General features: G+C 37.7%; 2 protein-coding genes across 3 annotated transcripts in view; both read left to right on the forward strand.

Moving 5' to 3' along the window:
* The first annotated feature begins 208 nt into the window (after positions 1 to 208).
* Positions 209 to 7,435, forward strand: LOC110856862 (phospholipase DDHD2). Its single transcript, XM_022105442.2, has 15 exons — positions 209 to 619; positions 697 to 1,380; positions 1,450 to 1,546; positions 1,646 to 2,034; positions 2,402 to 2,547; positions 2,628 to 2,663; positions 2,739 to 2,882; positions 3,252 to 3,402; positions 3,470 to 3,711; positions 4,111 to 4,326; positions 4,618 to 4,768; positions 4,843 to 4,951; positions 5,462 to 5,544; positions 5,640 to 5,964; positions 6,604 to 7,435. Exons 1-15 carry the CDS (start codon positions 487 to 489, stop codon positions 7,145 to 7,147), a joined length of 3,450 nt encoding a protein of 1,149 aa, XP_021961134.1. The 5' UTR covers positions 209 to 486; the 3' UTR covers positions 7,148 to 7,435.
* A 720-nt stretch (positions 7,436 to 8,155) lies between these two features.
* LOC110856907 (protein Skeletor, isoforms B/C) overlaps positions 8,156 to 13,927 on the forward strand; it is a 33,004-nt gene continuing 27,232 nt past the window's right edge. Inside the window, exon 1 of one of the 2 annotated variants that reach the window (XM_035857394.1) lies at positions 8,156 to 8,324. In XM_035857394.1, the coding sequence (XP_035713287.1) occupies positions 8,252 to 8,324 (73 nt within the window). In that variant the 5' untranslated portion in view covers positions 8,156 to 8,251. The remainder of the gene's footprint in view (positions 8,325 to 13,927) is intronic. The other variant, XM_022105495.2, reaches the window with a different exon arrangement.

The raw sequence follows: 13,927 nt of genomic DNA on the forward strand, positions 1-13,927 counted from the left end.
CAATCTCTTTTATGATTGATTCATTTCGGCGGCGACAACATGGCGAAATTATGTCGTCTCTCTAAGAGAGACTCTTTTATGATTGATTAATTTGCATCAATGGCGACGACAACGCCGACATGGCGAAATTATGTCGTCACTTTTCAATCTCTTTTTCACCCGGCGCAGCGCAAGATTCATTTTGCAACCCAGTTTTTGTACTTTCTTCACCTTGGTTTCGTCAGTAGATTGTTTGCAGCTGTTGAATCAGAATGTCACACGTCATCTCTCCATCCCCAGCTTTTTTGTCCGATAAAATTTGCATATTAATTAATCAGTAGATTGTTAATTATCCTTTTTTTGTCCCACCCAATCAGCTGACCTGTCCCACTAACCAAATACCAAGCCAAAACACTGCCTTCAACTTATCAAAATCTACGGAGAGATTCGAGAAGATTAATTTATTTAATTAGTGATTAGATTTATTGATAATCATTCATTATCATCATGTCGGAAGATAGTTCGGTCAAGAGGGGAGGCTTGACGAATTCGTTACTTAATGCGGCATCTTTCGCCTCCTTTGAGGATTCCGCCCTCCTCGTTCCTGTCCCCTTGAGTGATGAGCCTGAAATTCTTCTTGGTGAGAGAGAGTAGTTAATTAATTGGTTAGTTAGTTAGTTAATGATAATTACTAATTAATTATCCTTCTTTTTGTAGCTCCTCCCAATTCGGAGATTGATTTGAACAGTGAAGATTCCGGATCTGTGCATCTGTTAGCATCTGGTACAATTTCGCCGATCGAGTCGTCCTCGTCGCCATCGCTTATCCCGACCGATAACAGCTTTGTTCCTCTCTTCAATTTGGAATCTTATGGAGGAAAGGATGACCCATCGAAATTTCAAGGTTTCCCGATCCCCATCCCTGATTTCTTGAAACAAGATTTGCCACCTGTTTCATCATCTGTACCAGTACCACCAGTACCACCACAGTTTTCGACGTATCAACGACAGTCGACGACGGGGGTGCAGAATAATCACGTGACGTCGTTTCCTCCCCCTCCTCCGATTCCGACAAAGGTGGCACATTCGCCAAAGACGTTTGTTCCTCCTCCCCCTCCAATTTCGACAAGGGTGGCACATTCGCCAACGTCATTTCTTCCACCCCCTCCTCCGATTCCGGCAGGGGTGGCACATTCGCCTGATTCGCCAACGTCGTTTGTTCCTCACCCGGTTTGGCCACCGGCACCACCATTGGCGACACAAAGTCCAACATTTCCGGTAAAGAGTGTGATTGAACAGGAGATTACGATAGGGACTCCATTTTCACGTCCGCCTCCGTCAATGGCCATGTTTTCACCGCCACCACCACCAGGAGTAGTTGGTGGTAGTGGGAGTTCGGCAGGTAATAGTCTTATCAAAGAATAACCACTGGAACAATTTAATAATAATTAAAACTATATCTTATTAACAGAAACGAACAACAACAGTTTCCGCCTCGGCAAACAGAAACCGATGTACGCCAAGTATCCGGGACTTTCGGGGGTTGAAGCGTCCCCACCGGCGCCAATGTGGGTGCCCAATCTTAATAATTTTATTATACAATTTGCTAATTAATACGATGATTAGAATGTTAATTAACCTGTACGAACGATAATTAATTTTTGCAGGTACATGGCGATGCCGAATGCTACCCAGTTTTCTGAAACGGCCCAGGTCCCCACTTCCGTCACGACGTTTGCTCCAACTCCACAACCTGCCCCGCCAACGTCGATACCATCCTCGTCGCCGTATGCGTTTACGCCATTCAACACGCAACGGATCCCGAGTCCGATGGGATATCAGTCGCCGACTGGGCAGAACAGTATGGCTTCTGCTGCAACGGGAGGAGGTGGAGGAGGAGTCACGTATAAGCCGGTCGCGTTCCACTGGTTCCACAGGAAGGAGAAGGATGCCGAAACCAAAGATAAGAATGGGCCGAAAGTGGATAAGGACAAGACTGTGTGGCGAGCGTTTTCTTTGGCAGATTCGGCCGCTTTGGAACAAGCGTTCAGTGAAAGTATGGATATTTAGAGTATTTTTATTAACGAACTTGATGATTCATTAAAATTAAAACATTTTTAATCATTTCTTCGCTCTGGGAATTTATTTTAAAATTCTGAACGACAAATTTGAGTTAATTAATGGAATGGCGATGAGTTTTTTGAGCTAGTTTGGATAAGTTCCAATTTTTCTGAAGGCTTCTTAACCTTGAGATATCTTTCTTCAAAAAGTGTCAAAATCTGGTGTGTATATTTTCAAAAAATTGGCAACAACCTATTCTACAAATGCGAGAAATGATTAAAAATGTGCTGATTTTAGATAAGTCATAGAAAGAAAAACGTGAAAAAGAAAGGTTCATTAATATCTTTCTATGCAAATTGCAGATAACCAAGAACTCATTTCCACGGATGGTGGTCGATACGATGTGAATGTTCATAAACGGTTGAAATACCCAGTTTACTGGGAAGAAAAGCCTTCCGAGGTGCGGAGATGTTCCTGGTTTTACAAGGGACCAATGGACAGCCGATTTGTACGTGATTTATTTTATTTTTAGTGTTTAATTGTCCTCTTTGTTAATTAATTAATCGTGTTAACTAATCGTGTTTTTAGGTGCCCTATGAAGAAATACTTTCTGAGAGTCTTGAGGTAGTTATTAGATATTTATCATTTATTATTTCATATTTATGTTTCTGATTTCTGAAACGATTTATTTCACTCCAGCTTGAGTATCACAGCGGTCTTACGACTGGGGTTTGGAACCGACGGCTCGAGTTTCCTGGGGGTGAAGCCATCATTCTGTACAATGCGAATGCTGTCTCGCACTTTTGTCAAGCAGCTGCCCCCGACGAGTGGGGGAACCTTCCTGTAAGTGTAGCAATGCATAATTAACTACATAAGATTAATGAAAATTAGTTTAATAATACATAGTTAACTAAAAATGATGGTCTCCCAACGTATTCTAGATCAAACTTCTGTTAATCGTTGGCAACTTGAGTTAGTATGAAATTTGCGAAGCACCAATTTTACCCTTTCCAAATTTACTGTCCTCTTTGGATGCAAATATCTCTGCCAAACGTGCCCATTGGGAGATCGTGTCTTTCGCAAATTTCATACTAATTAAATTTGTCATCGATTGACACTAGTTTGACCCTCAAAATATGAGACCATATGCAGGGAGACCTCTATTGTCGATTTAAGACCAATTAAAATTTATTTTCAAATCGTTCCCTTTAGGAGAGCCAACTCCGCCCAAGGGTTGTGAAACGAGGCGTTGAAGAGTTTGAGATTGAAGACGGTGAATCCTCACAGATCGACCATTTAGTATTTTTAGTTCACGGAATTGGTGCTATATGCGATTTAAAATTTAGGACTATAGTCGAAGCAGGTAGAACATTTTTGTCATTTTATTATTATTGAATAATAATTATCTAATTGCCTAATAATCATTTCAGTCGATGATTTCCGTCACTTGTCATTCCAACTGATGCAAACTCACTTCAAGGAAGCGGTCGAATCCCAAAGGGCTGGAAGAATTGAATTTCTCCCAGTTTCATGGCACGACGCGTTACACGGAGATGGAGGAATTGACAAGAAATTGAAACCCATTACGTTGAAGAGCATCCCAAAACTGCGGAATTTTACGAACGATTCTTTACTGGATATTCTCTTCTACACGAGTCCAGTCTATGCGCAGGTGTGTAGCAAAAAGAATGTTATTTTCATAGAACTCGATGACTTATGGTCAAGATGAGCACATTTTTAATCATTATTCGACTCTGGGAATTTATTTTAAAATTCTGAACACGATAAATTTGTCCTCAGTGAGTTGATTGATGGAATGGCGACGAGTTTTTTAAGCCAGTTCCAATTTTTCTGAAGGCTTCTTAACCTTGAGATCTCCTCAACCAAAATCTGGAGTGTATATTTTCAAAAATTGATAACTCCCTGTTCTACAAATTTGTCTTCCAGAATTTTAAAATAAGTTCCCAGAGTGGAGAAACGATTAAAAATGTGTTGATTTTGACGAGGAGTAATGGAGTACTACATACGTTAGAATAATTATTATTCAATTACTCAACTTTATCTTTTTTAGACAATCATTGATACCGTCGGATCCGAGCTGAATCGTCTTTTCAATTTATTTCTGTCACGAAATCCAACCTTTAATGGATACGTGGCCGTTGCCGGGCACAGTTTGGGCAGCCTCATTCTCTTCGATCTGCTCACTCATCAGCCCAAAATTGGACGTTATACGAAGGAAGATAACACAGAGAGTGGGGATTCGGCTAATCGGCAAGCGGACATTCAGGTATAAAAACTAATTATGCTAACCAAATTACATTCTGTGTAGTTAACAGGGGAAATATACTTAAAATGTACGGTATTTTGAGCTCTATTCTTCCCAGAGTTTGGATTCCCGGTGCTGTTACACCCACAAAAAGACGAAAATCTGCGTTGAGAAAGGCATCAGAAGCATCTTAACATTGATTTTCTTCTTTCTGTGGGTGTAACACCCTTGGAAATGCAAATCCTGGGAACAACGGAGCTCAAAATACTACATTTTGTCCATTAGCTAATTACCTGTTAAATGAACTTGTAGAAGAACGAGTCCGCAAATGCTGCCGGATCAGAAGGGCAAAATCAATCCACCATGATCTACACGGTGGGTTCTGGGACGGGTCAACCGTTTATAAAGTATCCCACCCTGGAATTCGAACCTACTGCTTTTTTCGCACTTGGATCCCCAATTGGTAGGATTTTAGTAAATAAAGCATGTATGCCCTTGCCATTTTCCTGAACTAATTATCTTTACAAATTATCGTAGCAATGTTCGTCACGGTGCGAGGGATTGATCGACTCGGGGAAAATTTCCATTTTCCTACTTGCCCTTCGTTTTTTAACATTTTTCATCCCTATGATCCCGTCGCGTACAGGTAAATATGTACAAATTATGACATACCTACGTTTATTCGATTATTAATTCGATAATTAAAATTGTACAGGAAGAAACTAGTATATTTCTGAGATCGCTTAAACAAAGAAATACATTGAGGCAATTCACGCAGACCTTGTTGTAACAGTAAAATTGTAAAATCCTGTGTAAACTTGCAAAATTTTACTCATATGTAAGGAAAATTTGCTTCCAAATTTTAGTGAACTGACTCAGATCAAGGGAGTCCTTTTAAATATTTTGTATAAGCTTGTAACATTATAGCAAAACGGACTTTACAAAGTTACAAATGACTGCATGAATTGCCTTAACAATTAGTCTAGTTAAAGAATGAGTAATCTAATTAATTGCGTAATGGAAAATATTGACTAAAGTATTTACCACGTAACAACTGGTATTTGCAATTGTATTTACATAGTTTCGAATCTTAATGTTTTTAATTGTGTATTGCACTTCAATAATGTTTTTGATATCTTTTACTGTGTTTTTTTAGACTTGAAACTCTCATCGACCCGAATTTTGACATGCGTCCAGTCCTCATTCCTCATCATAAGGGACGAAAGCGTTTTCATCTCGGTAAGAAAAAATTTGCCAATATGTTTTGTTAATTGTTTTGTTAATTAATTTTGCTCAGCTCATTTATTTACCGACGGTTTCCTCTATTTCGACAGAATTAAAGGAAACCATGCAACGTGTCGGGGCTGATATTAAGCAAAAGTTTCTGGATTCTTTGAAAACCACGTGGAACACGGTTTACCAGTACGCCACCTTTTCAAAGGGAGAGAATTTCGAGTCCGAAATTGACCGCGTGCTTGAAGGAGAATTGAGTGAAAAGGGTGTTGACACGAACTCGAATGGATCTGCGGAGGATGTGGATCAAGACATCGGATTGGGAAAATTGAACGGGGGACGACGTGTGGACTACGTCCTGCAAGAAGCTCCGCTGGAAAGCTTTAACGAATATTTATTCGCTCTGAGTAGTCACGTGTGCTATTGGTAAATATGCAAATATTTCTTAATGATGCTGGTTATTAATGTACAGTATTTTGAGCTCCGTTCTTCTCAGGGTTTGGATTTGCTTCAAGGGTATTACAGCCACAAAAAGATGAGAATTTAGATTTTAGAATTTAGAAAGATGAGTAGGGCAAGTGTAGAATGAAAAAAACTTGTTTTTCGAAGAAGTTACTTTTTAGTTCTTTTCAAAATATTTATTTTAGAAAATCATCATGAAAATACTGAGGCAATTCACGCAATCATTACTAACATAATAAAATCCGTATACTAGTTGTATACTAGTTTTACAAACTTTTACATAAAGAGACGCTCTTGATCTTATTTGTAAGTTTCCAAAAATTTATGAGCTAATTTTCCTTCGAAATATGTATACGTAAAAGTTTATAAGTTTAAAGAATTAACGGATTTTACAATGGTTTGCCTGCGTGACTTGCCTCAGTATATTTTGATAGCAATGAAAAGTTAATTTATTAACCGAATATGTATTTGCGTACTGCTGTTGTATTCTTGAAGTAGATTATCGTCTTTTTGTGGCTTCTACAGCCTTGGAAATCCAAAAAATAAGCTTAAAATATGTACACTATTTTGACCATGTTTTCTAATCCATTCGTTTACCTACAGGGAAAGTGAAGACACAATGTTAATGGTCCTCCGCGAAATTTACGCCTCGATGGGAATCTTTGTGGAGAAACAGTCCGAAGCAGAACTCGAATTTTCGACGAATCTCCCCTCCGCCCCGGCGTTCCGCGACTTGGCGCCATACTACCCAAGCAGCGAGGCAATTCCACCACCAATAGCGACCCCCATTTACACGGGGGGATTATACCAACCAGATTATGGGACGTCGACATCGTCTTCCTTGCCGCCGACGGCCCTTATCGCCCCCCAGTCAACCCCGTCCGGACCACCCCCGCTCTTTTTGAACCCTGGTGCTCATACTTCGTCCTCGTCTTCTATGCAAGGATTCGGCAACCCGCCCCCTATTTCCACCGCGGCGGTTCGCACATCTCCAAACGAGCCGGGAAAACCACTCATCATCGGGGCGCGCCCGGTCGTCAGTCCAGAAGACATCACATCTCTGCGCGGAATGGATCCCACCGCGCCCATCATGACGAACGCGACTCCACTCGGACCCCCACCAAGGACGGGGTTTCAACGGAAATAGGGTGTTCCAAATCGACGTTTTTTTGTTCTAATTGGCAATTATTTAACGAATTAATCAATCAATCAATCAATGCAACTTACAGAAGAAAGCTTTTCTACTAATTTTCGACGTAATGTATGTATTTAATACTCGAAAAAGAGAGAAAGAAGAATTATTTTTAATTACAAACAATGTATAATGTATAACTCAAAACACAAAATTTATAATGTATTTACAATTTACTACAGCGACAGAAAGAAAGCATGGGAAATAAAGGCAAACCAAAATTTATCGTATTAATACACAGAATGATGGCTGATTAGAAAATCAACTTAATTTTAAACATGGTCATAATCTCGGGAAGGAGTTAAGATTAAGGCGTTTAGTCGTATGCATTGTTTTCCTGGGAGAATGGAGATCCATCAGCGTATGCGATCCGATTTTGAGCAAATTAGTGTGAATTGATGATTAGTATGGAATTTGCGAAAGACACGATCTCCCAATGGGCACGTTTGGCCGAGATATTTGCATCCCAAGAGGAGAAAACGCCCAGTAAAGTCGACAAATTTTACACTTTTCAAATTTACTGTGCATTTTCTCCTCTTGGGATGCAAATATCTCGGCCAAACGTGCCCATTGGGAGATCGTGTCTTTCCCAAATTTCATACTAATCAAACTTTTGATCGATTGACACTAATTTACTCAAAATCGGATCGCATACGCTGGGAGACCTCCATTCTGATTTCGACCTTTCCATGAAAGGTCGACCCCGACAAATTTTGTGGCGTCCCCGGTCCCCAGCGTCGACCTCTGCTCTACATAATTTCCCAGGGGCCCAACCAATCACACATACACACATACACATTGTTTAAATTTAAAAAAAACTCACCCAAACTCCTCATGCACGATACAAGCTTTATCTTGACCAGCATTTCATTCACAACAAGAAGCTGACAATCATCGTCACTGCAAGAATGCCACTGTGTATTTAAAAGGTGGTCGTGATGGTGGTGTTGGTGCCTGAGGCTTCACGTCGATGAGGAGGAGACTTATGCCAAAAACCGCAACAACCTCTTCGTCAGTGTTGTTGCGGCGTTCATTGAGTGAAATCATTGTGGTCACATAATGGCTTCATTTGCATATTGTGGGAGGACACTCTTCCTCCGCTTTTCTCTCATCGTCCTGGCTTTCTTCTCAGGTAAGAACAAGGCTTTTTCTCTGACGTACATTGGGAAACTTTGACACGGTATTTTCATATAAAATAAAAAAGACGGGAAACTTTGACACGCGATTTTTTTCCATGGGGCGACGGAAACTGTCTTAATTTCCTCTCCTTTAATTTGAAAACTTTGACATGAGTGGGTTGCAGACTAAAGTTGTGTGTGAGTATCTAATAAATATTCAGTCTTGTTTATTCCTATTTGAGGCAAGAAATCATAACCGTTTAAGCAAGTTGAGAAAGATGAATGAATGTGCATGTGGACTATTTTTAGACCAAAAGATATATATGTAAATGTGTGTAGGTAGGTTGCAATGTGTAGGTGTTTTATGAAAAAGTCGCAATTTTACTACTGTTGACTGAATGTGAGCGATCTGTGTATTTTTGTGGGGCAGAATGAATACGGAATATTTGATGTGATACATTTGTTTTCATTTATCATATTTAGTATGTACGAGAATGTACATATTTAGGTGTATTTTGAGGGTATGTATTTATAGCGTCACTATTTTGCATATTGAGACAATTCACGCAGGCCTTGGTAACATTGTAAAGTCCGTAAATCCTGTAAACTTTCAAAGCTTTACGACATTTTGGAAATATTTATAAGGGAAAATTAGGTTCCAAATTTTTGTAAACGTATATACTGAGATCAAGGACGTCTCTTTATTTCGTAGCAGTTTGTAAAATTTTGGTAACGGATTTTACAAAGTTACTAAGAACTGCGTGAATTTCCTCAGTATTCAATGTCGCATGATACCTATTTTCTCATTATATTTAAATAGTCATTGGAAAGTACATAGCTAGACACCATTTTTTCTTAATTACTGCGTGTCTTTCATCCTAATTAGATTTCCAAGAAATCGGAAACATTCCTATTATGCATGCTAAATATATAAAAATTCTAATATCCTTTGAATCCAAGAGCCGGGTTGATGATGATAAAGGATACTTTTTTCTCACCCACTTTGTTTTTTAGACGGATCGATCTCCTGTGAGTCAAACGGTGTTTTGCACATTCCTGTTTGGACTTGAAACCTTGTAGAAAAATACATACATGAATCTTCTTCTCGTAGCGTGCAAGAAATAAATAAACTGCATACATACATACATAATAAACCAGTGACGGACGAGATTATGCAACTGGTTTACGAGGAAGCAAGTCCGTCAGTCCGTTTACTGTAGTTTTTCCTTGGCAAGTTTTTTTGTTCTTTTTCTGAATTCCATTCTCTTCTTGTACTGTGCCAATTAATTCAGCCTCGTCAACCGGGCGACCGACCGACCGACCGACATTTAATTGACGGTTTATGTACATTATCTCTAACCTGCCAGGAGTCAATTCTCGGAAATATTCCAAATTACGTTTTCATAACTTGGCTATTTTTCGAAATATGTATGTATTTGTCTTTTAAATAGTTACGCAGATTTGTTTAGCAGAATTATTACTTTCTTAAATAGCTACACCAATTTTACACACGAGATCATTTTCCATTGCGGATCCCTATTAAACAAATGTTTCCAGGTATGTATGTATACTCGGGATTTTAAAAAATATAGAAATTTGTCAAGTCGTAAAATTTCTGGGGACGTAAAATTTCCAAAAATAGCGGAATTTAACCCAAAGGAATTTAACTCTGTGTAATTAGTAATGCTTCGAAAAATAGTCAAGTTATAAAAAATAGGGATACAAACGTCTGTAATTTGGAGGTTAAAAGCTCACAATAATCCAGCTCACTAAAAAAACATCACGAACTAATTTAAAACACATTAAGTACTTTTACCCAATAAAATCCAGAATCAAGTTATGTTATTTAAACTTGAAATTTGTTTAAAATGGGACAAATTTAAGCATTATTTTCTTGCAACCTAAGAATATCTATGTACATACATACATAGCGTCGTAAAATTAAATCCTGTCGGGTCACATGTTTATTACGAGATCATTCATCATTAAGGAGGAGAGAGACTGCATACATGTGTTACCTTATTACAAATATTTATGCACATACATATGCACATACATGCATGCATACAAGTAATAATGAGGCTGGGAAAGCAAAGCATTGTGCATAAATAAAAAGCTGTGTCGTGGATTGGATTAGAAATTGCATTGCAAAAAAAAATCTGTGTCAGCTCCCAAACGTGGATTGGAGATGGAGATGCAATCCTTTTTTATTTTTATCTCGAAAGATGATACACAATCGACAGGTAAAACTTGGGCGTAGGAAATAAGAGTGAGTTATTAAATGATGAGGGGATTACCGGGCATGTCTTGGTCTTTATGGGGGTATTAAAAAAATTAAATGGGGGGGAATCAAACAGGTCAAAATGCCACCCACAAGGACAGAAATAGAGACTTCTTTAAATGGGGGGGGGGCAAACAGGTCATGCCACGTCGTAAATGTCAAAATATGTACATAAATGCCACAGGTAAATGCTTAATAATGAGAATATTTAGAGAGACGCCACGGTAAATTGTTAACTGGTCGCTAATTACGAGCATGTATGATGTACTTATTTGGCGCAGCGTGTCTCTCCCACCCTGCCATTTGTATCTGCTTTTAATGAGTGTGCAACGCTTTGTGTGTGGGGAGATGAATGAATGATCGATCAATTGATCGGTGATTATTTTTAGAGGGCGGATAGTTGTTCAAGTTTTTCATGTGATTACCACCGACGGGCAAACTTTGTGTGTTTGTTAGCTAATTGCAAAGATTGGCAAAATTTCTAAATATGTTTACAGTTTACATACATATTGTCACATATTTCTAGGTTTTCATACATAAATATTTCCTCTGTTACTATTATTTCAAAAATATGGAAATCTTCTATATATTTTTGAAAATTACATATATTTCAAAGATATGAGAATTTTTTTGCGGATAGAAATTATATCACAAAAAGCAGTCTATTCAAAAGTGCAATTTTTTCTGGGCTTCTTATCCTTCTTAGTTTTGTGTTTTTTTTAATTGCTAGTTATATATTTGTAAAAAAATTGTTTTTTTAATTGTTATTTACATGTTTGTAAAAAATGTGTTTTTTGTATATGTTTTGGCATTTTTTCTACATATTAATTAAAGACATTCATATTTCCGCGATTTAGTCGTAAATAGATAGATATCCGCCCTGTGGTGATTATTGATCAATAGGACGAAGAGAATGACATGTACATATCTTAATAAGTCAGTCAGTCAGTCAGCCATGTCCTGTGTACCTGCGTCGTCGTCCTGCTGGGGCACGTAATTAGAATACAGATCGACTAACTTTACATCTCTCTCTCATCTCTCTGATTACAGTAATCTCAGCCCAGGCAACAAAATAACTGGTGGCCTGCACACACATTTTATTACGAGCCTGCACACATTAACTGACCAACTAACTAACTAGGAACGCATTGTTTCTGCCATTCTTTATTACACCATTATTAAATACGACGCATTGTTCACTCACTTCACTTAACTGACCTCTGCTTAGAATAATGTTGTACATGAGATGCTACCAAATTCCAAGATGACGAGACGGTCTGTGTTATGCAACGATGAGAATCCATAATTCTGTCTCAATTGCACAAGTCTCACTTTTACACGACGAGATTTACATTTTGGACAAGCCGTTAAGAAATTGGGTGTCATGTAAATTGAAAAAAAAACAAATCAATTTCTTGGACAAGCTGTAAAGAAATTGGGTGTTTAGGATGGTGGCGTTATAATTTGAAATTTCAATTTTTTTGATAAGTTGTAGTAACGAAATTGGGTGTTATAAATTTGAAAAAATCAATTTCTTGGAGAAGCTGAAAAGAAATTGTGTTATAAATTTGATTGGATTGAAGAAAATTCAATTTACGAGGGGGCACGACTAATAATTTTCGTCGAGTAATATCTAATTACACGACTAATTTTGTGAGGAAGAGTAAATTTATCTACCTGATTTTGTTTGATTCATCATAATTATTAGATATGAAATATTAGATTTTCGCCGTGATTTTCAACCTCTTTGAAGTTTTGAGGTGAAGCTGAATTAGTGTGCATGCGTCATATTGATTGGTTGGGTGGTGTGTGACCACACCACATAATTTAAATTAGTGTCGCGTATCTAGAGAGGGCGGATATGCATTTAAGTATTTTCAACTTTTTCATTTGATGAATGACGAACCAACTTTGTGGGTGTGTCCCCTAAGATGCTTAGATTGCAAAAATTTCAAAATAGTTGTACATATTCCTAGGTTTTCAGACGAAAAAATATTTCCAAAATACGGAAATCTTTATCTTGTAAATATTTTAACTATAGTGAGTTAGACGAAATTTTTTATAGCTTAAATATCTACAAGAAGTCCAGAGGATTTAGTTCAAAAATGGAAATTTTTGCTAAAATTGTTTTATGTTTTTTCAAGCGTATTTCGTAAATATGTATGTGTTTGAGTTTTTTATACATATTTTAATGGATGTTTTTGGTTAGGATTTTTCATGTCTGACTTGTGTTTATTTATGCAATAACTTCGGAAATATTTTTTTTGTGAAAATTACTATTTTTTTGGGTACGCACTGGACGTTTTTTGTTTCCTAAATAGATATTAAATACATACATATGTATATAAATTGTCTTGGTAAATACACATCCGCCCTCTGATTAGGTATGGCAGCCGTCTGGGGGTGGGGTAAAAAGGATACCCTTGTGATCTCTGCCGAATGACACGTCTGCATTGTGGTAGAAAATGAATGAGGCTGAAATTGTGTGCTATTCATGGGTAACAATACGTAATAAAGGATTGTACCTTGGTCGTCGTGGTGGTGGTGGTGGGACAGCAATTAATGTGCGACTGGGGACAAAGTCGGGTATGAATATATTTTACGTATGTGCATGTGCATGTCGTCTCCTAATATGCAGAAAGCGAAATAACTTTTGGAAATGAGATAAAGTTTGATTATAAAATGAAAATCTATTCAGGTTTAGTCACATATATTATTTGGTAGATTCGTCTCGGTTTTACTTAGCATTGTGTTTGTGTGGGAGAGGTTGCAACTTTATGGGAATGACGTGTCTGTCAGTCTATCTGTCTGTCCGTCCATTAGTTCATAAAGACTATTACTGGCTTAAATTCTAATTCGATTCTTACATCGTAAGTTATGATTCGTAACATATTGAAAATATGGGTTAAAAAACGTATACATAAAAGAAATACTTGATAAACGTTAAATAAGTTTAATACCAACCCAAGAATATGCTCTCCAATTTTAGTCAGTAATATGTCAGAAAAGACGACAAATTGTACACTTTCCAAATTTACTGGGCGTTTTCTCCTCTTCGGATGCAAATATTTTGGCCAAACGTGCCAATTGGGAGATCGTATCTTTCCCAAATTCCATATGCTAATTAAATTTGTTATCGATTGATACAAAGGTGCTCAAAATTGAAGAGTATAAGCTGGAAAACCTCCATTGTTCGTGCAGTTTATGAAATTTTTGTTCCTGAATAAGGGTCTATTCTAAAACTTAAAAATGTCTTTAAAAAATTTAAAAAACTTTTAACCTGACACGTGGAAATTCTCCAAGGATGGATATTTACAATGGAAGCATTTAAGATTA

This window comes from Folsomia candida, unplaced genomic scaffold (assembly GCF_002217175.1).
Source record: "Folsomia candida strain VU population unplaced genomic scaffold, ASM221717v1 Fcan01_Sc017, whole genome shotgun sequence".
Taxonomy (NCBI): Eukaryota; Metazoa; Arthropoda; class Collembola; order Entomobryomorpha; family Isotomidae; genus Folsomia; species Folsomia candida.

Excerpts from the sequence above, each read along its gene's own strand:
- LOC110856862 (XM_022105442.2), top strand. The coding sequence starts at position 487 with ATGTCGGAAGATAGTTCGGTCAAGAGGGGAGGCTTGACGAATTCGTTA. Across the intron at positions 5,545-5,639 it reads ACGAAAGCGTTTTCATCTCG|AATTAAAGGAAACCATGCAA; the intron begins GTAAGAAAAAAT and ends CTATTTCGACAG. Across the intron at positions 5,965-6,603 it reads AGTAGTCACGTGTGCTATTG|GGAAAGTGAAGACACAATGT; the intron begins GTAAATATGCAA and ends GTTTACCTACAG.